Raw genomic sequence first — 26,498 nt, forward strand, 5'->3', positions numbered from 1 at the left:
ACTCCACATTAACAAGTAGCATCAGCACCTCTAGGTTTATCTGTCACTGTTAAAATAGACAACTGTAAAAGCCACTTTGTGTTGCTACTTCTGAACCCAACAAATCTTGAGCCATTAGTTTCAACACTATTCATGCAGAAAGAAAGGGACAACATATAAAAAAGTTAGTGACCAGTAAATGAAGCCTATTTTTTATTTCAAGTGTTAATGGTAAAAAAAAGTTCAGCACAGCTGTTTTATTTAAAAAAGTGAAACTACATTACTATTCTTCTAGTTCAGTAAGTAAACACATGAACCCAATGTCCTTTAATGACATAATAGTTGAGAATTGTACAGTACATCTTATGAAGACCCGTAAAATTAAAGAACTACTTTAAAGTTAGTGATAAGAACTTAGAATTCACAGCTTTAACTTCTTTTTCCTCCCTCTACCATCAGGAGTACCGTCCAGCTTACGTTTCTGCACCTGGATAGGGAGTGAGAGAAAGATTAGATTTTAGCCATTAATCATAAGTTAATTGGCCATGATCCAAAGGACCACAGAACTACACTGAATAAACAGAAGAGTACTTTTGATCAGAGGAGTTTGAAAGCACCTTTTGAAATGGCATAGAGTCTGTTAAAAAGAAAGCCAAAATTCCAGTGGCACAAACCCCCAGAGAGAGCATTTAGAAGCAGCTACAGAGGCCAGAGTACACATGTTCCTTCAGGGGATGATTTGGTCAAGGATTCAGATACAGAAAGCGATTGTTTTCAAATTATGTGCCAAATTCAACCGGTTCTCTAAACATAAATCACTTGTAACAAATTCATCTTTTACACTCACCAAAGATGGCTTTGGGCCCCGTTTTTTCTTCTCTGCCTTCTCTTTTTCTTCTAATTCCATGTTTTCTCTTTCAATCAAAGTGATTAAGGTGTTGCATCGTCTTTGCAGCTCCTGAGTCATGAACAAGGAAACAGACCCAATTATACAGTAGCCACAACACACAAAAAGTTCACACAACTACATCCTATTCCCAGTAGTCTCTGAATCAATCTGTGCTGAAGAAAAGAGCAGCTTGAAAAAGCCAACATTACATAAGTAGGGGGAAGAATGAATATGATCAAAGTAGAGCCCACTAGCACAGTGCTGTGGGTAATAAGTGAACTCTTAACAAGGAGGGTGTATATATCATTTTTGAAAAATCAGTCATAGGTTTGATTTCTGCAAGTGGTGCCTATCATATACAGAGGTGACTAAGAAGCTTCCCAGTTTGGGGGATGGGAAAAAAACAGATAGGAAGAGGCCCCTGTAAGTCCCTCAACCAACAACACCACTGGACTTTAATAAATAACCACATTGCTGAATACAGCATTAGTGAGGTTAGTGTATACATATTTTAAGTAGACATGTGACACCTTGACTTATAGCCACGTAAGCTTACTTCATCAGTGTGCATATTTTTAGAGCGAGCCTACAAAAGACCCTCACGGTAAACTTGCCAAAAATAGGGGCAAACGCTGTAAGTACACAGGAGACAAGGCCCTAGTTGAAACAGTTTGTTCATTTTGGCCTATGGCTGCTAACTCCACAGCAGGTTCCAGTGTGGAAGACAACAGCTCTAGTTCTCTGAAACAGTTTCTGAAGAGGTTCCCTTCAGAAGACATTGATACATTCAAACTAATACATACCATTGCAGTTCTAGACTTGAGGAACCAATCAAATCTGAATTGGGGAGAATTGCGAATACATTGCCTCAACTCGTCATAAACATTTTCTTTGTCAAATCCTAGCTTGTGAAGCATGCAGATTAAAAAGCGATCTTCCTCTTCTGTATAATTTTTTCCTTTGTTAGTGCCATACGATATCCTCAGCTGGTGAAAAGGTGCTTTGTACCTGCCAATCTAAGCAAAAACAATTTCATGCACAGAACTAGACAAGCATCGGTGTACTGCAGGATAGAGACATACCCACAGCTCCATGATTTAAGTTATATATAACTCTACTTTTCTAGCAGCACTGAAAGCATCATTTGTAGAAAATCAGCCTGCACAACTCAACCCACTTTTTAATGGGCTATATTTTCTTTCCAATTGTGGATAATAGACTGTTTTCAAATTCGAAGAGGAGTAAACTATTCAGACAGTAATAGGGAATTAAATCTGAAACACCAAGAGCACTTCACAGTTTCATGTCTTAAGACATGTCAAGCTTAACTTCTGAAATACAGAAAAAGTAACTTGAAGAGAATAGGAAAGACAACATTTAAATGAAATTAAGTAGTATAATATATCATTACCCTGAAATGTCAGTGTAATTAAAAAGAAAGAATATATGATTACCTTTGTGTCAAGTGCCTTTTTAATACTGATCCGCCTTTGAATTCGAGCTTCACCTCTTTCAATCTGTGCCATTATCTTTTCTATATCCTGGAGTTCATTACATCGTTCCCAGAAAACAGCTGGGGGGAGGGAATTATTTGCTAGTTACATCTTATGAAAAGTTCATCAGTTTCATAATCTTAATCAGGTTAAATAAATATGAATTTATAGCTTCTGATATGTAAACAAGTCAGAGCTAGTATGATGTAACAATTAGTGTTGGGAAACGAGTTCAAATCCTCACCCAGCGATGAAGCTCAATAGGTGACCTTGAGCCAGTCCACATCTCTCAGCGTAGCCTGCCTCACAGGGTTGTTGTGAGGCTGAAACTGGGAGGATGGGGGGGGACCATGCTCACCACCACAAGCTCCTTGAAAGAAACTGGGGTGCAAGGAACTTTCATTTTATGCTTATATAACATAAGTGTTTGCAGCTTTATGTGCAATACCAAAAAAAAATTCTTTTTTTAAAAATGATGCAAAAATGGCACACACGGGGGGAGGGGGGTAAGAAAATGATGCATGCAGAGAAAAGGTGGAAGAGAGCAGAGAAAAACAGCCAGCAGCCTTTGTGAGAGTAACTGGATGCAGAAGAGGCGGCTAGAGAATACAGCTGGGTAATACCTTGTTTTCAACAGCTAAATAGTGCAATGTGCGATATATCACAAAGTCTGGACTGGTTAACCCTTTTGGCCTGGCAGGCCAGATCAAATGTCTTCCTCAGCTGACTGCCAGGTGTTTGGGAAGTGCTGCACACAGAAAAGAGCAAGCTTTGCAATCCTGGTGCTTGAGAGGCACAGAGCTTGCAAAGCACCTTGGCACAGTGCATCCTAAGCACCTGGCAACCAGTGGGTTATCAGGCACTTGTGAAGTACCGTATTTTTCGCTCTATAGGACGCACTTTCCCCCCTCCAAAAATGAAGGGGAAATGTGTGTGCGTCCTATGGAGCGAATGCAGGCTTTTGCTGAAGTCTGGAGAGGAAGAGGGGTCGGTGCGCACCGACCCCTCTCGCTCTCCAGGCTTCAGGCAGCTATCCGCAAGTCTTCTGAGCCCGGCGGGACTTCCCACCGCTCTCTGAAGGCTTGCGGATAGCCTGTTCTGGGGGCTGGGGTCGGGGGAGGCCCCCGTCCCCAGCACTGCAAGCTCTGGGAGAGGCAGCGAGGTTACGCGCAATCTTGCCGCCTCTCCTGAACCTGTTCTGGGGGCTGGGATCCCCAGCCCCACAAGCTCCGGGAGCTCTTTGGGGCTGGGGGGGGGGGGGAATAAACTTTTTTCCCTTTATTTCCCCCCCTGAAAACTAGGTGCGCCCTATAGCCCGGTGCGCCCTATAGAGCGAAAAATACGGTACTATGAACGGGGCTTTGCAGGCACTACCAACTGGCCTTTTTGAGAAAGCCCCACCACAAACACTATAAATGATGTCAGGTGTAGGTAGGGCAGGACACTAGCTTGCCAGTAGCAGCTTTGCAGGCCAAATGGGGAGAGCCAACCAGCCAATTATTTCCCACGCCCTTTATTTAGGCAAATATTCACTTTAAAATATCCTGTTGAATAGAAAACTGGCATTTTAATCCATTTTACAGTGAATAAATCTCAAAACAGATTTTATGGCTGACTTAGTTGTTTTTAAGATTTCATGGAAAAAACTTCCCAAAAAACTCAAAAGTATATTTAGGCTATGGTCAAGTACTCACTTGCCTAGGAGTAAGCTCCATTGAACTCAATGGAGCTTCTTTTTGAATAGACATGTATAGGCATGCATGTCTATTCAGACATAAAATCATTCACAGAACTTCTCACAAGAAAACATAAGTTACCAGAATATTCAATGACTTCCTCTGGAGTTTTCCCTTCTACTTCCCGGGCTATATTTTCAATGTCATCACGACCCCATTTTTCATTAGCTTTGATGAATTGATTGAAGTCTCTCTTATTCCAATTTGTGAACCCCTTAAGAAATAGCAAGATAGGTATTTAGGATTTTCATGTTTCTTTCAAGGTAAGGTAAAAGGTAAAGGTACCCCTGCCCGTACGGGCCAGTCTTGCCAGACTCTAGGGTTGTGTGCTCATCTCACTCTATAGGCCGGGAGCCAGCACTGTCCGCAGACACTTCCGGGTCACGTGGCCAGCGTGACAAGCTGCATCTGGCGAGCCAGCGCAGCACACGGAACACCGTTTACCTTCCCACTGGTAAGTGGTCCCTATTTATCTACTTGCACCCGGAGGTGCTTTCGAACTGCTAGGTTGGCAGGCGCTGGGACCGAACAACGGGAGCGCACCCCGCTGCGGGGATTCGAACCGCCGACCATGTGATCGGCAAGTCCTAGGCACTAAGGTTTTAACCACAATGCCACCCGCGTCCCTTGTTTCTTTCAAAGACATAGCTTAATTGGGTCATCAGCTGCCTTGAGAACTTTCTGGCTAACTTAGGAAAGTTAAAACTTTGAAAACAGTGTTCTCTCTAAGTGACCCAGATTAAGCTTCATTTATCATGTAAATTTGTATCCTACCACCTTTTAATGTAAAACAATTCCAGGGTAGCTTACTACAAGATAAGAACTAAGAACAGCATCAGGAGAATACATGAAAACAATTTAATCAGAGATTAAATCTGAAGGAAAAAAACAAAAACTAAACCTGTCTAGCATCAAAAACAGAAGGCACCAAGATAACCCTTTATGGGGGGACAGTGGGTTTTATTTTTATTAAAACATATGCACCACTTGATTGTAAAAAAAAACCTCAGGAGTGGTTTACAAAAGAAAAAACAGTACTTTGAGTGCTTCTCAAAAACAAGTTTTAAAGAAGAAAACAAATCAGTTTTCTCTTTGTAGTATTGACAGAAATGAAATGAAATGTAGACTCAGCCAGAGTATGTGATAGAAGGATGACCATACCTGGGTTAGTAACTTTTCTTTTTCTTCCAACTCTTCTTCATTAAGGGGCTCAGCTTCATCAATTTTAATTTGCTCTTCCTTTTGTGCCTGGGATGCATTGGGTAAGTCAGGATTACGAGGTACCTAAAATTTACCAGACATCACCAAATACTTAAACTAAGCTTTCTATATGAAAAATTATTTGACTTTGCTAAGATTAAAATAAGATAAACCAGTAGCAAATTATATAGCATCAAAACAAAATATAAATTTATTTAAAGTAAGATGAAAAACAAAACATTGATCATAATTTACCTTGTACCCAATGGTTTTTCTGTAATAAAGAATCTCTTTTTCCAACAGTTCAAACAAACGTGGTGGAAAGAACTGGAAATCCTGAACGTTAGGCTGTTTTGGTGGGCGTGGTGCCTTAAAAAAAGAGACACACAAATCAAAGAAAAGAAATCAAGGCTATTACACCATCAGGGCCACTAATACAGTAGGCAAATATCAGCAACTACAACTTCCCCAGAACAAGAACTACACAAGATACAAACTACAAATCATGCCAAAGGAAACAGCAGCAGAATAAATGTTTCTCAAATAATAGAACCTTCTATGGCAGTCTGTCAAGAGTAGTAGACTTGTGTAGTATGCTTAATTTTACACAAAATGGGTATTTTGGAAAATAAAGGCTTTAACAAACTGATTCCACCCCACCCTCCCCATAGCAAATAAGCTAGGTTTTTTTCTATTTATGTTCTGCTTTATGAATTAGCTTACTTTTGGTGCTTTTGGTTCACTGACACGAAGAGCTTCCCTGAAATAAGCATCAACAGCATAGTTTGCTTTTCTCTCACGCTTAGGTGGTTCAATCCACTCTGTAAATGCCATCTGCAATAACCAATATTGTTGGATAATGAAATATTAACCAGTCTACAGATCCCAACAACACTTAGTGAAATTCTAGTCACTAAAAGCCCCTCATTACCTTTTGCTTCTCTCTATAATCTTCTCCTTCAAAGTTATAGACACTTGACTCTGTATCAACCGTAAAATTTCTGAGTGAGCTTTCACCCATGTTGGAGAGTTTCTCATTCATTTCTGCAGTCTAAAAATACAAGAACCATTTTTTTCAATAAAACTTAATGCTTCATAACCAAATGAGAATTGCATGCAGTCAAGACAAAGCATCATTAGTGGTATTCAAATTTTGACCTGGAAAAAATGAAACTCACATTTTATTCTGGTATTTCATAACATGCTTTCATAACTTACTTTCTTTGCCCCTCTTTCCAAAATACCATCAATATCTTCATCTGTAATTTCACTCTCCTTGGAAGCAAAGACATGGGTAGCTCCATGCCTAATCATCTGCAACATTTCATCTTTCCCCAGTTTGTTCAGATTTTGATCCACTAGTCTTCCTGAATATGAAAAATGTTGTTAAGAAACAGAATGTAACACTAAAAGTCAAGTACTTTGAAATATGCTGTCATAAGAATGTTTTTAATTTTCTTTTTTGAAATCTGGTCAGCCATAGAAGCAGCGCTATTATTTGAAATGTCATTTCTATTGTATTCCCAACAATGCTAAGCAAACACTTTTGATTAAATTAGTATGAGTGTACTCAATCTTTAAACACTCTACTTTTGCCTATACAGTGCAGTTTACATTATTTTTTCATAGAAAAAAGAGATTTTCTGAAACAATACACAATACTTGAGACAACAGGTGAACTTCACTATAACCTATAGAAAACAAGTAATATTTAAACACTTGGATCTCTTTCTTTCTGCCTGGCAACATGTAATGTCTGATAATAGCTTCATAATAATTACAGACCAGACTTTCTGAAACAACTTTCAGTACAGGTATTTTTGTAGACTTCCTGGTTTTTGTGCAACTGAAATAATATTGGTCACTAAAACAATATATTCTATGTAAATAAAAGTTATTTAATAGTACTGATTTAGCCTATGGAAGTTATACATCTCCCTAAGATTATTTAAACATTTTTCCTTTTTTCTGGATTTAAAAAAGTCAAAAGTAATTCTTCACACAGTGCATAGTTTAAAACCATAGTATTTCTTGCTAAAATCTGGGCAGCTTCAAAAGGGGATTAGATAGATTCATGGAAGAAATGGCTATCAATTTCTACTAGTAATGAAGGTTGTATTTTAGCTTCAGTATGTGATGTAGTGTATCCTGAATACCAGTTGCCAGGAAACAGAGCAGGAGAGACATTGACCAATGCCATGAGGCTCCAATTTGGTCTGATCCAGTAGGGCTTTTCTATTTACCAAGTTCTATTTACCTTGTTGAATAACTATGGAATCCAAGCGAAGTTTCATTTCTGCTCTTTCCACTATTCTTTCTTCTACAGTGTTGTCTGTAATAAACCTGAATACTCTAACAGTCTTTGTTTGACCAATTCTATGTGCTCGATCCTACAAAGAAAAGAACTCCGTATTTAAGTTATCCACAATAAAGCACTAGCATTATATTGAACTATATTCATGCAACTCTGCATAACTTAAAATTTATTCATATGAATATAGAAGCCAACATCTTGAACAACTTGATCAAAAATGATAACACTGAGAAAAACTTTCTTTTATTTATAAAAGTACTTGTATACTGCAATTCATAAAAAATGATGCAATTTACAAAAATTGAACATAACCCATACAATTAAAACAATATAAAATGTTAGACATCAGTCAGCTACTGCCAACTTGGGGAATAATTAACGATACTCCTGCAGATGACTGCAGTGTCTGAGCTGGGATGTAAGTGTTCAGGGAATCCCTGAATTACCCTGGACCTAAGTTGTTCAAGGCTTTGTAAATTATTACAAGAACATTGAACCTGGATCAACAGTAGATAGTACAATTTTAAAATAGGCTCTTGCAGAGTCAACAAGTGTATAGCATGAAAATGTGTTCAAAAACAAAGCAGAAGTGAGATTCAAGTTCATGATTTCTAAGGTACTCTTATGAACCTTACCATAGCTTGTAGATCTACTTGAGGATTCCAGTCTGAATCATAAATAATTACAACATCAGCTGTAGCCAGATTGATTCCCAAACCACCAGCTCGTGTGCTCAGCATGAACACAAACTTTGAGCTTCCAGGTTCATTGTACGCATTAATGGAGGCCTATATAAAAAATGAGTCAGTCAGTACATCAATATTGGTTCATCAATTTTCAAAGAGAAAAAATATTAAGCTTAATTCTTCTGAGCACCTACTTGTCTCTCATCATGAGGCGTCTGCCCATCAAGCCTACAATATTCATAGTTTCGCCACATGCAATAATCTTCTAAGATATCTAGGACTCTGGTCATCTGACTGAAGATTAGGACGCGCGAATCTGTTCAAGATTTTAGAAGATAGTTCAAAGTAAACCGCACTCTCAAACCAATTAGTGATCACTCAAGAATTTTAAGAAACAACTGCAAAACTTATGGCAATCCAGAAGTATACATCAAATACATAACTAAAAACATTAATTACACAATCACATACTATGTTTATGCATAAAGCAACTATGAAAGCAATTAAGATCAGCTGTTCATCAGTGTTTGCAGAGGTGACATCATAAGACTGACAGGTGGACCATCCATCAGGATTGAGGAAGACATATCCCTGGTCCACACCAACAGGCAAATATTTGAACAGGTTCTATGATTTTGAAATATTGTACACAACTTCTCCAGGAAGAAGGGCTGCCAGAAAGGGTTAACTCCAGCACCTTGTACCTAAAGGAATATTTGCAACTAGTCAATTGTTTGAATAATGTTCAGGGAACAGAAAAGGCTTCTTCAGGAATAGTCTTGCTGCTATAATAAAGCTTAAGATTCCAAGATTTCACTAACAGGCAGACCCTACAAGTTGTGTATAGTACTGTCTAGGATCTCAATACACCAATCTTGTTCCATTTAGTAGTAAAGACTGAAGATCACTAATATATTCCTACAAGGCACTACAAAAAGCCCAAACTGGGGAAATACTGCCTTATCAAATAAGAAAAAAGGCAGTTTCCCACCTGCATTTACTAGTAAGATAAACATGTTACCTTGTTCTTTCAATTTTGGCAACAGTTTGTCCAAGACAACCATTTTGCCACTGTTAGTAACCAAATGCATATCTGTTGTGTAAGGTGGGCCAGGCTCTGCTCCATCAAACAGGTATGGATGATTACAACATTTTCGCAACTGCATAAGAATGTTCAGTAATCTCATTTTGTCCAGTTTTCCAGCAGAATTCAATATATCAATGTCCTTCATTAAGATTCTTGTATACCTGTATTGAAAGAGTAAGGCAACTGAGAATCATGTCACACAAAGAGTTTTCATACACAACCAGCAAGATTAAATATTTTGTTCATTAATTTCATATTAATTTCAATTACTTACCATTCTCTCTGCATTTTGCTGAGACCTACATATATTTTAACTTCCTTTTTTGGAGGCAAACTTTTCTCTACTTCAGCCTTAATACGACGTAAGAGAAATGGTCGTAGTACCTACCAAAAACACAAAAAGCAGCACATGACTTCAAATTGCAGCACTACACACGAACTTGTTCATATTACCGATACTTCAGAACTATATTGCTTTCCACCCCCTTTCAATATGACAGGCTGTATGTGCTGTAGGCATTCCATACATATGTAAGATACAAAAAGATGCAAACAAGTAATTCCATCTGCATACAAGTGTATGTCTGATTTCTGGTTCCAAATACAGTGCCATACTTTGTATCAGAGGCTTCCCAACGATATTAAGTGGCAATTGAACCCAATCTCTTATTAGCCCCAATATCTACAGTACATAAATTTTTGTAGCATATCAACTGAAGCTTGCAAGCAGAAAATTATTCACCTCCCAAGTACAATGCATATAGAAAGTTGATTGTGTTACATAGAATAGTAGAAACATTCCTGTGAAGTTCAATGGATTAAACTAACTGATAGTATAATTAAAATCTCACCATATGGAGCCGTTCCACTAGTTTTTGATCCCCAAGACAGTTGTTTGTATCAAACCATGAATCAAAATCCTGTATTGAAGCATTAAAAAGTTATAATCAGTCACATTTCAGAGTAAGATTACCCATTATTTGTCTAAGAACAAAAATTGGTATTTATTTCTGTTATGTAGTTCTGCAAAGGCTAAATCCAGGTTTTCAGGAAGCATACATAACTCTTCTAGTTCAAGCTTTCCTTGCAAAGTTGTAAGAATGTTCTGGTTCTGTTCCTGATGAATTAAGAGACAGAATATGCTGCAGATTCCCTTCAGATAAATATTTGAAAATTAGGTGCTAGGCACTCATTAACTCACAACTCCTACCTTTCTTGCACTAACCATGACTTCACATAACACATGCACTGACACAAGCAATGGATAATACAATCCAACTTCCTGCCCAGCAATGCTTTGCAAACCTACTTTATGCTAGTTTCACAGCTGACATTGGTTCACATATAATGCAAAAACAGAACCAAAGTAAAGACCGCATTGGGAGGAGGAAAAGTTACACTGGAAAGTAATGTTCACAAGGCTCCTATTTGCAAACCATAGTTTTGTAAAAAGTCAAAATTACACCTGCCACGAGCCAGATAAGTCAATTTCCATGTCCAAATACAAAGTAGCCCAATCAGCATCAATAAGGGATTATTTCTGCCTTATGTGCATTTGAAGATTCTAGAGACCTGCATTGGTTTGTTCATTAGCATAAATACATAAAAGCTATTCTCTCAAATAGAAAGTCTTTCCACTTTTTCAAATTATTTACATAGCATAGAATGTATTTTTTTTAAAAAAAATCTAGCTAAATATGCTTTCACTAATTCTTTCTTTTGTTTTATCAACTATAATCTTCCTGGAAAATAATATTATATTTCTGAATAATCCTAAGGAGTTCATCCAGGCAAGATGATAAAGTTTGCTTCGTGAAATACTAAGGATGTTTATTGCCATTACTCTGACAATTATAAGTACATTTGAGAAGTTTTGTGGCTAACAAAATTTCACCTACACCACCTTCCCCAAACCTGCTGCCCTCCAGACATTTTGAACTACAAACTCCCATAAGTCACAGTCAGTGGGTTGGGGAAGGTTGCTATATACGCAAACCACCAAGCATTATAAGAGATCTCTCATGAATGTGCACACCAAATATAAGTAATCAACAGTATTTGATAGGCAAGATTAAAGTGAATTTTTCAAGTTGCAAACCCTTACATCAGCTGAATTAAAGACGTCTGGCAGTAAAAAGTTAAGAAGTGCCCAAAGTTCATGCAAGTTGTTCTGTAATGGTGTTCCAGTTAACAGTAGTCTATTTGTAGTCTTGAACTCTCTCACAATTTCTGACAACTGAAAGAAAAATGCATATATATATTTTAAACTTGAAGAAATGTTTTTTGCATGATTTAAATATTTACATCCACTGGGTGTTTCAAAATACCTTTGATTTTTCATTTTTGATCCTGTGAGCTTCATCAATAACAAGGTATCTCCAGTTAAATTTTTTGAACACCGATTTCTCTTTAATGAGCATTTCATATGATGTTACACAGACATCCCATTCACCAGGCAACAATACATCTCGCACAAATGCAGCCTATTAATAAGAGGGAGGGTAATGATTTGAAAAACTGTAAAAATACAACTATTATTTCACATATTTCACAAAGTACCTTGGTCACCTCAGGTTTGATGCTGGTTCTTAAAAGTATTTCTCTAGACCAGGGCAGTCCAACTTTCCATACCAAGTGGGCTGCAAGAGTACTTCAACACAGAACCTGCAGGCCACACACAGAATTAAATTTCCAAATCATAAATTAAAAGTGTTTGTAATATATTTATTATAATATACACAATTAATAATGTATGCACTTTCATTAACAATGCATGACACAAAAACTTTTTTTTAAGGCTTTAAGATTATTTTTATTGAATGTTGCCAAAGTCCCCACGGGCGAAATGTAGCCTGTGGGCCGTGAGTTGGACCACCCTACTCTAGATCATCTTAAAATGTTCTGCAAATTCATGGTGATATAGAATTAAAGCCTGTGGGATGCGGAGAATATGGGGTTCTGGGTGGTATCTTTCCTGATTCAGCACACTTGTCCTTTCCCCCCATCCTACCACATCAGAACTTAAAAGAAAGCTGGTGCATTAGAATCCAAGAACCTGAGTCACAGTCTCTGGAAATCTGTTTGTTAATAACACATAGTTTGTTGCCTAGTTTAGCTGTTGTTTGTTTTAAACTAAGAGCCCTGGTTTATATATTCTGCTAAACAAAAGCTTATTTCACTCAAGGTAATCCACATGGTACTAAATCTTGGTTTAGCATTATGTGCCAACTACACCAGAAAATTTTAGGGAAACACTGAGGTGGTTCATACTCACTCGCTGGTCTTTGTCACCTATCAGACATACTGCCCGAAGAGTTGGCACCCATCTCTTAAACTCACTCATCCAGTTATGTAAAGTTGATTTGGGAACTAATACCATATGAGGACCAGGAATATTTCTGTAGTGTTTCATATACCCAAGGAGAGAAATTGTTTGCAGTGTCTTTCCCAGACCCTATTAACAGAACATGTATCAAGTTAACTTGAGAAGTTTCCAGTCACCAAGATAAAATAACTAATATATACATAGGTAGGGGGTTAGACTAGAGTACCCTCAGGATCCCTTCCAATTCTATGAGTTATATGTCTTCTCCCTTAAATATTCTTACTAGCCAAAAAGACACAACGAACAACAGAAATGTCATCTACTCAAGACAGAACATGTATAAAGAAGACATCCAAACACAGCTAATTCCCTTAAAAACACATTTTTGAAGCTGTCTATGTTTGCAAAACTTTCAATCAGTGCACAGGCATGTTTAATTTCTCTTTCAGCTCTGCTAGACAGGATTTGTCCATCACCCAAATTATCAGGTGCGCATTTTTCTTAATCATCTTCTCCAACTATATGCTGCATTTCTCAATATAACCTGTCACATGCCTTAGAAGCTGTATCACTTAAACCGAATTTGGAAGCAACTTAGTCTGGAAGCAACTTTCAGCTGCTTGCCAGAAGTAGGAACAATAAAGCAGTGAGGGCATGTTGATGCCAGTTTCTCAAGCTTCTTGAATGTTAATTATCCAACAGATGGAAACATCTTCCTACAGTCTCAGAATATAGGCCTTTCTAAATGTGAAACACTCTTAACCAGAAAAGCAGCAACTTGAGTGCCTACATTGTTCTACAGAACAAAAAAGATATTCTCTAGTTGGATTTTACTGAGGCAAATCAGCATATGAATGTCATTATGTACTGTAAAGTGAACTGTTGTTATTTGCATTTGCTGTTATGCATCTAGTTTAAACCAATGTCAGATTTAGCCACAATGTAGTACAAAGATTCTAAAAAAAAAGAATGTAGTAACTATTTCAGTTTAGTATGATTACTTCTAATTTAAATTTGATAATCTCAGACAAAATCAGTTGTTGAACATACCATTTCATCTGCTAAGATACCATTGATGCCATTTTCATACAAAGAAATGAGCCAATTCAACCCTCGGACTTGATAATCACGCAGTTTTCCCCATTTTACATCTGAAACAAAAACAGTATACAGTATGAAATAGTTAAAGTCACCATTAATAATACTTCCAATGACCAAGAAGAAAACTTATGTTTTCTTATGTATCCTCTTATGAGGATATAAGAACATTTTAGTATATATCCTAACAGTGAGCATGGAAATCCTTGGGGGCACCAGGACCAGAGACACCTCAGCTGCAACAGCAACTAGGGTACCCAGAAGAGTTTCTCTCAGTTCTACCTGCAGATTTGCTGAACCTCAAGTTTTGGTCAAATGTCCTTGTTAGCCATAGCACAATACTTCCACAGGGAAGCCAATCAACACAGATGAGAGAGAAAGCTATCCCAATTATCTACTTTTTAAAAAACCAAACACACAGTTTAGCTGGTGCACTGTAATGATAGCAAACTCCTCTTGGCAACGAACATGAAACACACCAGGGGAATAAAGACTCTCCTCCCTGCAAATGAGGGGAGTGGTTGTGGGCGGGAGCTGAGCACCGCCTCTAGCAGGGGGCGTTAGCCCCCTGCCTCCGTCTCACCTGGCTGGCGCCCACGCCCCTCGGCAGGCATCCAACCAGGTGCCTGAGAGGGGGCGTGTTCAGCAGCCTTTTGCTGCGGCGCCAGCCTCTGCCCGGCCTCATTCTTCGTTGTCTCGCCGCGAGTCAACTCATCAGGATCTTCTCATCCGGGTGCCCAGCTGAGCAACCACGTGGAGCCTGTACTTTGAAGAGGACGTTTAAAAGGGAGGTTTTGCCTTGTTGTTGCTGTTGTACAAGCTAACTCCCTTGCCTGTACCTTGCATTTCCCTACTGCTTCCCCCTCATTCTTTGCCTCAACGTTCTTTTAAAGCTTGTTTTAAAGGCAGTGGGTTCCCTGCCGGCTAATTTGGGCTTTTCAGCGCTCCTCCAACCTGCGGATAGCCACTCTGTGTGTGCATGTGTGTGTGCTGCGATCTAAGGAGAGACAGTCTGGGTGTGCGCCTCTGTGCTTGCAGTATTGCTGTGCTTGCTGTATTTAAATTTCCCTGCCTGTGAATGTATGGAGCTGTGAAACGTCTTTTGAATCTCAGCTGCTAGTCAGCTGCTAAGGGGCTCCCCTGCCGAGTTGTTAAAGTGGTTTGTGCGTGACGTTGCTTATCCTCTCCCAGTTTCTCCAGCTGCATTTCTGCCGCTCCTCCCCCTTTTGCCTGCCGACTCTGTGCGTTTAAACCCTGCCTCTCTTTGCCTTTTAAATAGTATTTTGTTGACAGGCTTTGCCAGGCAAAGCTGCTTCTGCCCCTTGGGGTTTTCTTTAACTAAAAAATCCTGTTGTTGCCCTATTTTGCTTCTTTATTGCTTTAGCTGTAATCCTCCCCTTTTGTTTGTCCTTAAGACGGTCGCTGTGTGTATTCTGCTGGTGTTCTGTGTGTTTGCTTTGAGTGTCTGCTGGCAGGAGGGTCGATCTTAACTCATCCTCCTCTACTGGTCTATTGGTGCTTTGGAACATGTGGTCAGACCTGGGGAATGACATTTGGTTAGATAGTGTCGTCAGTTGCATCCGGGATTGGTTACAGCCGTGAGGGTATTGGCGGCGAGCCTTTTGGCTCGGGTGGCGGTTAGGCAATGGAATAATGTGTTGTGGTGTGTCGAAGAGCTAGGTGTGGCCATCGCCTATGCCTTCAATTTAGGGGTATTCCGTTAAAGGAATCTGGCGGTCGTGTATTCTGTCCGATGCCTGCTTGGTGGGAGGCCATGGCACGACGCTCGGTGACATCAGGGGTGAGCCTATAGTTGGATTAGCATCAACAGGCTCCACCTACTGGTGAATAAACCCACTTGCTTGAGAGATCCAATGCCTAAGCCAATACCTTTTCACTTCTGTAATCAATAAAGTTGTGGCCTTTCATTGCCCATTAACCTTATATAACGTCTCCTTGCGTATTCTTTCCACATCGCGGGGGTCGGGTCCTCGAACCACAAACCAAGTATTATAAAGGATCCAAACAGACTATGTACACACTGCCCAAACAGATCACTACATTTTTATTACCTGCAATTACTTTTGGTTGGTCGATATTTGGAAAATGTAAGGGTTTCTGTAAAATTTGGCAGAAAGCATTCTCTATTTTAGTTTTAAAATACCGTATTTTTCCATGTATAAGACTAGGTTTTTTCCCTTAAAAATAATGTCAAAAATTAGGGGGCGTTTTATACTCTGGCTCATCTCCCCTCATTTTCTTAAATCTGAGTCCCCCAAAATGGGGAGCATCTTATATATGGGGGCATCTTATAGATGAAAAAATACAGTAATTGATATTGTACCACATAGAGCAAAAGCCACTACATACATGATGGAGAGTCTTCAAAGCGGGTGCAGACATTAGTGGTCTTTGAGCTTTCTGTTAACAGCTCCTCATCCTCTTCCTGTTCAGTTCTGCGATGGCGGTAGCTAAAAACAATGCATCAGTCTAAGTATGCAGCAACTACCGTGTATACCAAAACACTCTAAGAAGCTTATTGCCTGAGAAGCATAACACAAGTACAAGGAAGACCCTTGCCACTCTTTCCACTTCCATATCCCAACTGGAGAGGAAAATAGTAGTAAATGACAGGTTGCAGAAGTGAGCTCTCATTCCCTTCTCCAATCCCAAACTGAAAAGAGCAGCAGGAGACTGTCCCAGAACTCGTGGAGTTGCAAGCACAAGGTCAGGAACAACAGCCTGCTCCCCTCACAGGCAGTATCTGGTAGCCATCAATTTTGAGCTGGCTACAAGCCAGGCAATATCTGTGAACCCCTGCAATACCTAAATACCCTGATCTATGTATACCTGTATTTAAAAGATTATTTCCCCAGTCATGTGATGCTAATAAACATTGACTTTGTTTTTAGGAAGTTGTCTACACTATGGAATAAACTTAAAAGAAAAAGAGTTTACAGACAAGTGGCTTTCTTTAGAATTGTGCTTATACATTGGAGTTCATTTTTTTAAAAAAACTACCTCAACACTTTTTATGCTCTAGATTGACACTTGTCTGTAAAAAGGATAATAATTTCAGTGATAATCAACAGATTGGGTAGTACTCACTCGCCAACTGATAGGAGATTTTGTTTTTCATCCTTCTTTATTCGTGGCCGTCCTGGTTTCATTTTCAAGGGTGAAGTTGGAGTCTTTTGAGCAGCAGGCTGAATGAAATGAGCAAACAATTCTGTTTGCTTCAACAGATACTCAAATCTGTTTGCTCTGTCTGTTTGCTGGAATAAGAATGAAAAACATAAGCAAAGATGCAAGCAGGATTCTAGAATTACATTAGCTTTTAGCATGTCAGAATCAACTACATATTGCCCCATCTAAAAACATCCTTCCTGTTTAGGCTAAGAACATCTAAAGATGTACACATACTGAACATTCAACCCTAGTTCTGAAGACAACTCTTTTTGACATCAAGTTCATTGCCATGGTTAAAAAGCTAACATGTTGTCAATGTTTCTACTGGGGGGGGGGATGCAAATTTTATCTTTAATTAACCCTCCAAGGTTGAAGAGTAGCTGAGCAAAGTTCAGAGGTTTGTTTTTTAAAAACACTAATATCTACTGAGTTCTCACATGCACCATTAACTGAAAAGATGTAAATGAACATTTAATCTAACTGCTGAAGGCTTGAGATGCTATGTGTGTTCCTTCCTGTAGTTAAAAATGTGCAACCACACTGCTAGTAGGAATGCCAGTCATTATCTGAAATTTTTCACTTCATTTCATAAATAATTATTTTACTTCATTTCTGTGCCAGGTAGATTATACGTATGCATTTTATAATTCTTGTTCCAAAGAAAGAATGCCTCCTCCAGTCAGGAGAAAGCAGGTAGCAGATATTTCCACACATCAAATATTAACTGCTTAGACCATGAGATGAAACAGGTATGCAAATAGAGAACATAGCAACTGGTTCTTTAAAACTAGAAGAATACATACTTTATTCTTTTCTGACTCTCCGCTGGCAGAATAATAGAGAAGGATAACATGAAAGCTGTCTGGATGTCCTACAATGTTTGCAAGTTTAGAAACATGGCAGGATACTCAAGTGTCTGGCTGTTACTTCTCTGTTTCTCAGGCAGATACGCACAGAAGACAGCAAATATCGCAAGTCCCTGTCATGCAAGTTGTCTTTCAACCCTTCTGACAAGACAGGGTGGGAGGACAGGAGAAAGCAGAGAGGAAAGGAAAGGATGTCCAAGCCTGACATAAAAGCAGCTATTTAGTCTCTAAGCATCAGCAGTGGTCCCACCTGGCTTTCTCCATTCTTTCAGAGCCTTTTATTCTTAAGGTAATAGGTGTTGAGAAACCCAGGTGGAGACATCAGTGCCCTTCAAAAACTATCACCTACCTAGGTGCCAGGTCACATGTTTCACAACTGTCCTTTTCCCCTTATGGGAAATTCTAATTCCTAGTTCATAAGAAGGGGGACCAGGATGTAATTGCACTCAACTTGTGGAAGCTGTTAGGATATTTCCGTTCCACCTTAAAAGGGAGCAGGATGTTTGTATAACAGCCTGCGTAATTTCCTGTCTCACAGGATGTTTATGTTGTCTGTTCCTTTCGTTTTCTGCTGTTTTGCCTGAGCAGTCGGAGCAGACGGTCATGTTTTCTTTGTTCTGACCAACGCTGAATAAAACTGTAAATATGCATGTTCTGCTCTCATGCTTGTGCAACTTCCTGCTGTGTGAATTCTGCTGTTAGAGTGTGCACTAAGCCTGAGGCTTAGTGTCGCTGAATTGCTGATATTGCCTGACTACGGGAGGTCGATGGATCGTCCGGCACCGAGCTTGGGAGCTCAGATGGACTTTATCTCCCTGGCAGTATCCCAACAGAAGCATCTCTTGTTATTACCACAACTGTCCCTACCACATTGAGTCTATGAATGGTACAAGGTGGGGGAGGCCATGGAGAAGCAAGAGGTACAAATGAGAAACAGAAGAGATCAGTGCCACACAAAGACAAGTGAGTAAGATAAACAATATTTTTTGCAATCTTATTTGCATTGTGATGTGAAATCTCAGACAAGAAGAGATTAACATCTTTATCAATCTTCTAAACCATCTAAACAATACTTATTAGTATAAAACTACAAACCATTTTCTCTTCATATGTAGGATCTGGTTCTTGGTTCTCTTTTTGTATTCCCGGAGATTCGTCATCAACCACATCCTGGAACATAAAAATTAAAAAGAGATACTTTGTTTTCTTTCTGCACCTCAAAACTTCACAAATGTATCAAGTATTTAAGAAGCAGGTAACCCAAAGTGGTGTTTCTCATGACAAGCTGCATATATCCACTATTTTGTCTTTTTGGCATGGTTATACAGTTATGATATCACTTCTGATCTATTTTTTTTAACAGCCTACCCAATCTAATAACAGAGACGACAAACTACCATATTTTTTCATCTATAAGACGCCCCCATGTATAAGACAACATTTGGGGACAACAACCAATCGCCAGTCCACCCTCTGCACTATCCGTGTATAAGCTATCCGTGTATAAGACGCCCACTGATTTTTGACATTATTTTTTGGGGGGGGGACACCTAGTCTTATACACAGAAAAATATGGTATATTAACATTTGTTGTCTTGATCTCATGTACCTTTTAATAATGTTGACTGTCCAATGTTTATTCCTTTCTCCCAATTTAGAATTATATAACCATCAAATTGCTGATCATACTGGGTCTTCTACTGAAAATTGTTAATCTAAATATTTTTTCCATTATTCATTGCAGAAAGTTTCAGTAGACATTTTGTAACTTTTAAATTGATAAATGAAGAATATTGTAGATAGTACGTTTCAGCATTTAATTCTCCACTCAATACAGGTACTATAGTAACATGGTAACAAGTATGATGGGAAAGAAAGGCAGTAAGGGAGCTTTATAACACAATGTATTTCCAGTGCAATGTGAAATTTATTATATAGCTATCGGAACCTATATAAACATTTTCTTTCCCTATTTAGTGAAAGCAAATTATAACCTGGGGTAGGGGGGAGAAGGAAGGCAGAAAAGAAAACAATACATATCACTTTAAGAGGAAAATTTATCAGGTCACAAGGAAATTTTAGTCAAACAAAATAATTAATAAGAGTTCATTTTATTTAAAAGCTAATTTACTGACTACCAGTTCTCCAGTGTATTTGTTTTTAAATTGGCCGATATAGTTTCAATGAAGTCTTCAAATACAGTCCTGCATGAAGCACTTTATGGCAATCCAAGTGGATTATCATCACACATGAATTGCCATGGCCAGAAAAGGAGCCAGTGGGCATACCCAAGTTTGTACGGTAATAAGAATGCTATTAGTCACTGTTGTTACACCAGCCATGAAGCTGAGTTTTTAGGGGCAGTGTAAACCCATCCCACACAGATTGCACACTAACTATGCTAAGTAGGTTTACTCCTGCTGGCAACAGCCCTCCAGGTGCTCTGTGCGTGTTTATGTGCACACGTGTGTTTCTTCACAGCTCTGCTACCTGCATTCCCCCGATTGATGCCAGAGATTGGATCTGGGACATCTAGCATGCAAGGCATTTTCCACTGAACTGTGGCCCCAGTCAATATTTTTTTTTAAGTAATATTGAGGAGGTAAGATGTAGCGATGGATTTAGCTTGAATAATGCCTCCCTTTTAAGGCATTTAAGTTACAAACAATCTTAAAATTCCTTGTCTTGTAAACTGTCCCGTCTGTCATCTTCAGATGAAGGATGGCATTATAAACAAACAAACAAACAAACTGTTCCAAATCCAGATCCTGTCAGGATTAAGTTTCAGTTTGTTCATCCAATCTTCAACTGCATTCCCAGGATTAAACAATGACAGCTAGAGTTGGTTACTAGCAGCATACTGATATCACTGTACCCAAGGTCTCCAAGCCATATCACCCAACAATTTCATGTTTTGTAACACAGGAAATAAAATGGAACATTTGCACAACCCACAAGCCAGCAACCATGGGGTAGAATCCAGCACCACCTCTTGCTCCAATCACTTTAAGACTCCAACCTGGAAAAGTTATCATAGTTATATATTTGAAGAAGAAGAAAGACACTGAGATCTGTAAGCGTCAACAGGGATGACTTTTCCCATCCATTTCTCCTATAAAACCAGATCTAGTTCAGCATCATGCAAAGAAATCCTGGCATTTGAAAGAAACTACACATTTCAATATCTAAAGGAACAATTGACACTAGACTGAAGTTATTAAAATCAGTTGGATCTACTGAGGACTACCTTTAGGAGCAGACAGGGACTGTAGGGACCACTCTCTCATCAAGGAGGCATATAGCAGCACCTCCATTATGAAGCATACTATCTTCCTATGACATATGTATTTAACCAGGGTGAGCATGGATACTTTTCGATTTGTACAGCCCAATGATGTGGACAGGATTATTGGCAATGTGAGAGCTAGATCCTTGGCCTTCCTGGCTCATTAAAAAGGCCAGTGGGAGAATGGCTGAGTGGGTAAAGAGAGGGTCAATGCCTCCTTACAACAAGGAAGGGTTCCAGCATGCCCAAAGGAGGCAGTTATAAAACCTCTATGGAAAAAGCCCTCCTTGAATCCCACCATATTGGATAATCAGCTGCCTGTTTTCAATATTCCCTTTCAGGGCAAGATACTGGAGTGTGTTGTGGTATCTGAACTCTAGTGGTTCTGAGTTCAACAGATTATCTTGGAGCATTTCAAACTGGTTTCAGGCCTGGTTATGGGACAGAAACAGCTTTGGTTGCCTTCATGGATGACATGCAAGAAACTGTACAGGAGGAGTATGTCCCTGTTGGTTCTGCTGGACCTTTCAGTGGCTTTTACACCATCAATCATGGTATCCTTCTGAGTCACCTTTCTGAGATGGGACTTGGGGGCACTATTTTACAATGGCTCTGTTCCTTTCTGGAGGGGCAAACCTAGAAGGTGGCGCTGAGGGATTCCTGTTTGAACCTTGGCTGTTAGTTAGTGATGTTCTTCAGGGTTCTGTCCTATTCCCATGGCTATGGAACTTAAAACAAATTCCTGAGCCGCAGCAGGTGAAGGACCCCAATCATTAACACCAACATCCCCACTTGATCCCTCAACATGTTAAGAAAGGTAAAATGATCAGCTTCACAACACAATGGTGTGTAAAACCATACAAGGCACCCACTACCTATTGTTATTATCCCGCCCCCTTGTTTAAATCAGGTGGTTGAACAACTTGCAGCCCTTGTGTTTGCCTGTATGAGTAGAACTTTTAGTCTATTAGCTGTTGCTGTATATTAACCACCAATATAGTTATATAAGGCAAGATTACACAACACAACAGAAAAGCACCGAAGACAAAACTATGAGGCTGCAAGTACCAGGAATTAAGTCCTTTTGAAAACAGTAGGATCAGGTTTTTAACAGTCCCATATTTCCCCATATTAGGAAAATGTATATAAACTAGAAACAGGTGCACAAATGATAATACAACATGGTACCAAACAAAAGAAAATGTATTCAACATCACCATTGGTGGTGGGGTAAACGCATACAACTGACTTTTCACAAATGACTTTTCATTCTTTTCGTGGGCACAAAATATCTATCGTTATCCATTCCACCTTAGAACAACTGACCGGGGCCGGATGGGCCACTTGTTATATCAAAGTATCCTAATGGAAGGCCAACCACTCTGGCTTTGTACCAGACACACAAGCATGAAAGACCTATAACAACCTAAAAAACCCAAGCAGGCCTTTTGTGTCGTATCCCCACCACAGAACCAAAACAACCCTTCAAACTGCGTGCACGCATTGGAAGCAACGAATTCACTAATCGACCCAGTTTGCAAGTAGGGTAACTTTCGTGCGTAGTCCATCCTGATTTCACTTGTTTGAGACTCGCTTCCGACAAAGAACACCTTTAAGGATTGGGCCGTTTGAGGGGATCGCGGTGTGTGCGGACAGGGGGGGGGGCTGCTTTCCCTGGAGGGATCTGTGCGCCGCCTTCCTCCCCTCCAGTTAACGCTCAGTTGCTTGCTTTGTCGGGCCGCTTGCCACGGCAAAGCAGCAGCAGAGGATCCCGCCTCCGGGAGGAAGGAGTCTCGTCGCTGGAGGTGCCAACCAACGCGCCCGCCTTCCTCAGAGGGGGGAAGCGAGGGGGGAACGCGCGCGCATGGGGCTCCTGACGCGAAGACCCAACGCACGTTGGCGGGGCTTCCCGAGGCGCTTCTAGAGGAGCCGCTCCTCCTCCGCCTCCTCTCTCTCCTCCTCTTCGCTATTGTCTCACCCCACGCGGCTCGGCTGGGGCCCAACCCGGCCGCTCTGAGGCACCGCCGACGAGAGAGACGCGGCGGCTACAACCGACGCTTCGGTCGAAGGGGAACCGCGTTGAGGGGGCGGCACTGGACCGGCGCAGCGACACCTGCCCCCCCCCCCACCGCCGGATAGGGCGAGCGAAGAGCCTCCCCACCGACCGGGCAAGAACCGGCGACGAGGAGCTTCACACCTTCGCCGCTGCCCCCCTCCCCCTCATCCGGGCGCCGTTTCCCTTTTTGTTTCCTCACCGCTCCTTCGGCGTCTCCTCCGGGCGGCCCCTCGGCGGCGCCCGCCCCCGCGTTCTCCGCGACGGGAACCGAAGCGCCGGCAGGCAGGGAGCCGGCGTTCTCGTTCTCCTGCCCCGCCGCAGACATAATGGATACCCCCGTCCACACACAAGAGGAGGCCTGGCTCGAAAACTCCGCCGCTTCAATATATGTATATATGAGGACGGGTTTCGCCGCTAGTTTCGCTCCGCGCGACTTGGGCCGGTCCTTCTTCTTTTATTCTTCTAGTTCTTCTTCTTCTTCTTCTCCCACGGCCCCCTCTCGCCGCTGCCGCCCCGGCTTTCTCAGCGCGATCCCACCAACCAGGAACAGAGCCGGCTCTCGAGTCTCGCGAGACAGCCTCTTCGAGGGCGGGCAGGCGGAGGAGAGGAAGGGGAGCCGAGACGCCGGCGCTCGCAGCACACGGACTCTGATTGGCTAAGAGAAGAGAGAGGAGGTGACACGGGACGCTGCCTCCGCGATTATTTTGGCGTGAGGGCGGAGGAGGAGGGATTTGGGGCCGCGCGCGCGTGTGTGAGCGCGATTCCGGAATCAACGAGGGAAGGGCGGGGACTGTGCTTGCGTCATTTGAGTAGCGGGGAGGGCCCGGGTTCGTTCTTTTCGCGCGTAGGGAGCGGGGCGGAAGGCGGGATGAGCCTTGGACAAGCACATTGGGACGTTTTCACACATGATGTTGAAGGCACGTGCCAGGATCTGTTTGGGTGCCTGCCATTTTTTAAATATTTTTTTAAAGTAAAATACTTGTATTGCTTTATTTTATTTGCGAACCTTCGGCCTGCTGCTGTGGCGCATCTCTCAGATAGCTAAAATATAACAACTTGAGGATTAGAAACAACAATATAAAACAACGACCCGATGAGGAAGCGAAACGGGGACAGCAGATATATCAAGTGCGCCACATTAAAAACATTACCCGCAAAAGAAAGCGAAAGTCTGCCGGAGTTTGTTCGTTTTTAAAGACAGGAAGCGTGGGGAGGCAATGCATTTCTTATTTCGATAAAGGGTTTTTTCAGCTTTTGTGGGATTCCAGCACCCTTCAGCCTGGCCAATGGCCATGGGTAAGGGGAGCTGGAGTCCCAAAAATCTGGGGAGCTGCTGCCTTAAAACAACATAATCCTGATCATACATTTAACTAAAGTTTGCAACGTGGGGTGCGATTTTGGGGTTTTATAAAATCACATCCATTTTTTTGTTTTCTCTGGTCATGCAAAGGTGGGGAAAGCAGGACAAGATGAAATTCCCTTTTCTAAATTATTAAAGTTGCAGATCACCTGTCCTTATTTGGGTCAAGTAGGCACCTTCCCTCTTTAAAAACAATTACTAAACAAAACAAAAAAGTAACGCCACTCTCATCACCCACTTTAGAGAAAGATATGAAGGACAGTGAGCCCCACGTCACCAGTTAAGCTTAAAGACCAGTGCTTTAAACAATTGAAGCTGATCATTTCATGTGTTTTCCAATGCATAGGAGAATAGAAAGCTGCCAAATTAGCAAGAGGGCCACTTCTGCTAATTTTAACACCCAAGAGTCTCTGTAGGGAAAGAGGTCGCCTTTCAAATATTTGGGGCCTGAGCCATTTGGGGCACCTTGAATTGGTCCTGGAAATGAACTGGGAACTAGTGTAGCTGTTTTAAAACAGGTTATATGAAATCTAAATAGGATCCCAGCCAGCAATATAGCAACTGCATTTTGGATCAGTTGGAAGTTTCCAAGTCGTCTTCAAGGGTAGCCCCCTATAGAGGACATTGCAACTATCCAGTCTCGAAGTTACCAAAAGATGGAGTATAGCTGTTGGGGTCTGCTAATCAGGCCCAAGCTGCCTTGGTCTCCCATAATCACTCGTTTATTCAGCTGAGTGCGATGGCGAAACCGCCCCAAATAGCCTTTGTTCATACTTTTTATAAGCATCCCCCCTTCCTTTCCCCCTTTCGAGGTTCCTTGCACTGATCAAAACAGGACACCCTGCCTGGAGACCTTGAAGGGGAGAGATGCCTGGCAGAGGGAGGTTTTCCTGAAAATCGCCTAGCAACGTTATCTGGTCTTCGCATATTTGTGGCTTACCCTCCTAAATTCTAAAGCAGGCAGTTTTTTACAGAAGCAAAATGGCATCAGTTAGGGGAACAAAAAAACAGGACAAGAACAGGACCCACATAGCAGCCAAGTAATTTCTGTCCAAAATAGGCTACAGCTGGCAGACCAGTTGGAGCTGGGAAAAGGCACTCCTAGCCATTCAGGCCACCTGAGCCTCCAGGGACAGTGTTGAATCCAAGAGCAGCCCAAGTAGTGGATTTGTACCCACCTCCCAGGCATGAGAACTCGGGATACATAAGATCTCTTGTCTTTTCAGGATTCAGCTTCTGTTTACTGACCTACATCCAACCCATCTGCTTCCAAGCACTGGTCTAACACCTCTAAATACTGCTGTTTTCTCTACGGCAGTTGTAAAGCCTACATTGGCTAGAATACACAGTCACAGAAATGCAGACACTTCAAGTGTCTCTATTTTCCAGGGATGTCCTTGATTTAGAGAAGCCGCCATCGTTTCTGATTTGATCTCGGAATGTCCCTATTTTCATTGGAGAAATGTTGGAGGGTATAGAGTTATCCAACCCCCAAGCTGTCTGATGGGAATCCTGTACTGTATAAGGAAGGTTTTTTAAAAAATGTTTTAATGTTTTATTATGTTTTTACATACGCGACGCGAGTGGCGCTGTGGGTAAAACCTCAGCGCCTAGGACTTGCCGATCGTCAGGTTGGCAGTTTGAATCCCTGTGGCGGGGTGGGCTCCCGTTGCTCGGTCCCAGCTCCTGCCCACCTAGCAGTTCGAAAGCACCCTCGGGTGCAAGTAGATAAATAGGGACCGCTTACTAGCGGGAAGGTAAACGGCGTCTCCGTGTGCTGCGCTGGCTCGCCAGATGCAGCTTGGCACGCTGGCCACGTGACCCGGAAGTATCTTCGGACAGCGCTGGCCCCCGGCCTCTTAAGCGAGATGGGCACGCAACCCCAGAGTCGGACACGACTGGCCCGTACGGGCAGGGGTACCTTTAACTTTACC

At 41.2% G+C, this 26,498-nt stretch overlaps 1 protein-coding gene across 3 annotated transcripts; it reads right to left on the reverse strand.

The window, feature by feature from the left end:
- Positions 1 to 179: 179 nt before the first annotated feature.
- SMARCA5 (SWI/SNF related, matrix associated, actin dependent regulator of chromatin, subfamily a, member 5) lies at positions 180 to 23,770 on the reverse strand. Of its 3 annotated transcripts, none has more exons than XM_053403287.1 (24): positions 23,404 to 23,769; positions 18,958 to 19,032; positions 16,916 to 17,082; positions 16,178 to 16,278; positions 13,760 to 13,860; positions 12,659 to 12,838; positions 11,712 to 11,867; positions 11,489 to 11,620; positions 10,236 to 10,304; positions 9,659 to 9,768; positions 9,319 to 9,545; positions 8,492 to 8,613; positions 8,247 to 8,399; positions 7,555 to 7,687; positions 6,516 to 6,664; positions 6,229 to 6,348; positions 6,021 to 6,131; positions 5,553 to 5,666; positions 5,259 to 5,345; positions 4,179 to 4,311; positions 2,323 to 2,441; positions 1,672 to 1,884; positions 827 to 937; positions 180 to 466 (listed from the first exon to the last, which is right to left on the reverse strand). In XM_053403287.1, the coding sequence occupies exons 1-24, from the start codon at positions 23,527 to 23,529 to the stop codon at positions 401 to 403; spliced, it is 3,075 nt and encodes a 1,024-aa protein (XP_053259262.1). In that variant the 5' UTR covers positions 23,530 to 23,769; the 3' UTR covers positions 180 to 400. The 3 variants fall into 3 exon arrangements, with proteins under 3 accessions (XP_053259262.1, XP_053259261.1, XP_053259259.1); XM_053403286.1 differs by having other exon boundaries at positions 5,259 to 5,381; XM_053403284.1 differs by lacking the exon at positions 180 to 466 and having other exon boundaries at positions 716 to 937; positions 5,259 to 5,381; positions 23,404 to 23,770.
- Between the last annotated feature and the right edge of the window lie 2,728 nt (positions 23,771 to 26,498).

This window comes from Podarcis raffonei, chromosome 9 (genome assembly GCF_027172205.1).
Source record: "Podarcis raffonei isolate rPodRaf1 chromosome 9, rPodRaf1.pri, whole genome shotgun sequence".
Taxonomy (NCBI): Eukaryota; Metazoa; Chordata; class Lepidosauria; order Squamata; family Lacertidae; genus Podarcis; species Podarcis raffonei.

Bases quoted from the DNA above. Each gene is read 5' to 3' on its own strand.
- SMARCA5 (XM_053403284.1), bottom strand. From the start codon at position 23,529: ATGTCTGCGGCGGGGCAGGAGAACGAGAACGCCGGCTCCCTGCCTGCC. The intron at 6,349-6,515 runs GTAAGTTATGAA...TTGTATTTTTAG, and splicing joins TGGAAAGAGGGGCAAAGAAA to ACTGCAGAAATGAATGAGAA. The intron at 6,132-6,228 runs GTAATGAGGGGC...TGGTTATTGCAG, and splicing joins ATTATAGAGAGAAGCAAAAG to ATGGCATTTACAGAGTGGAT.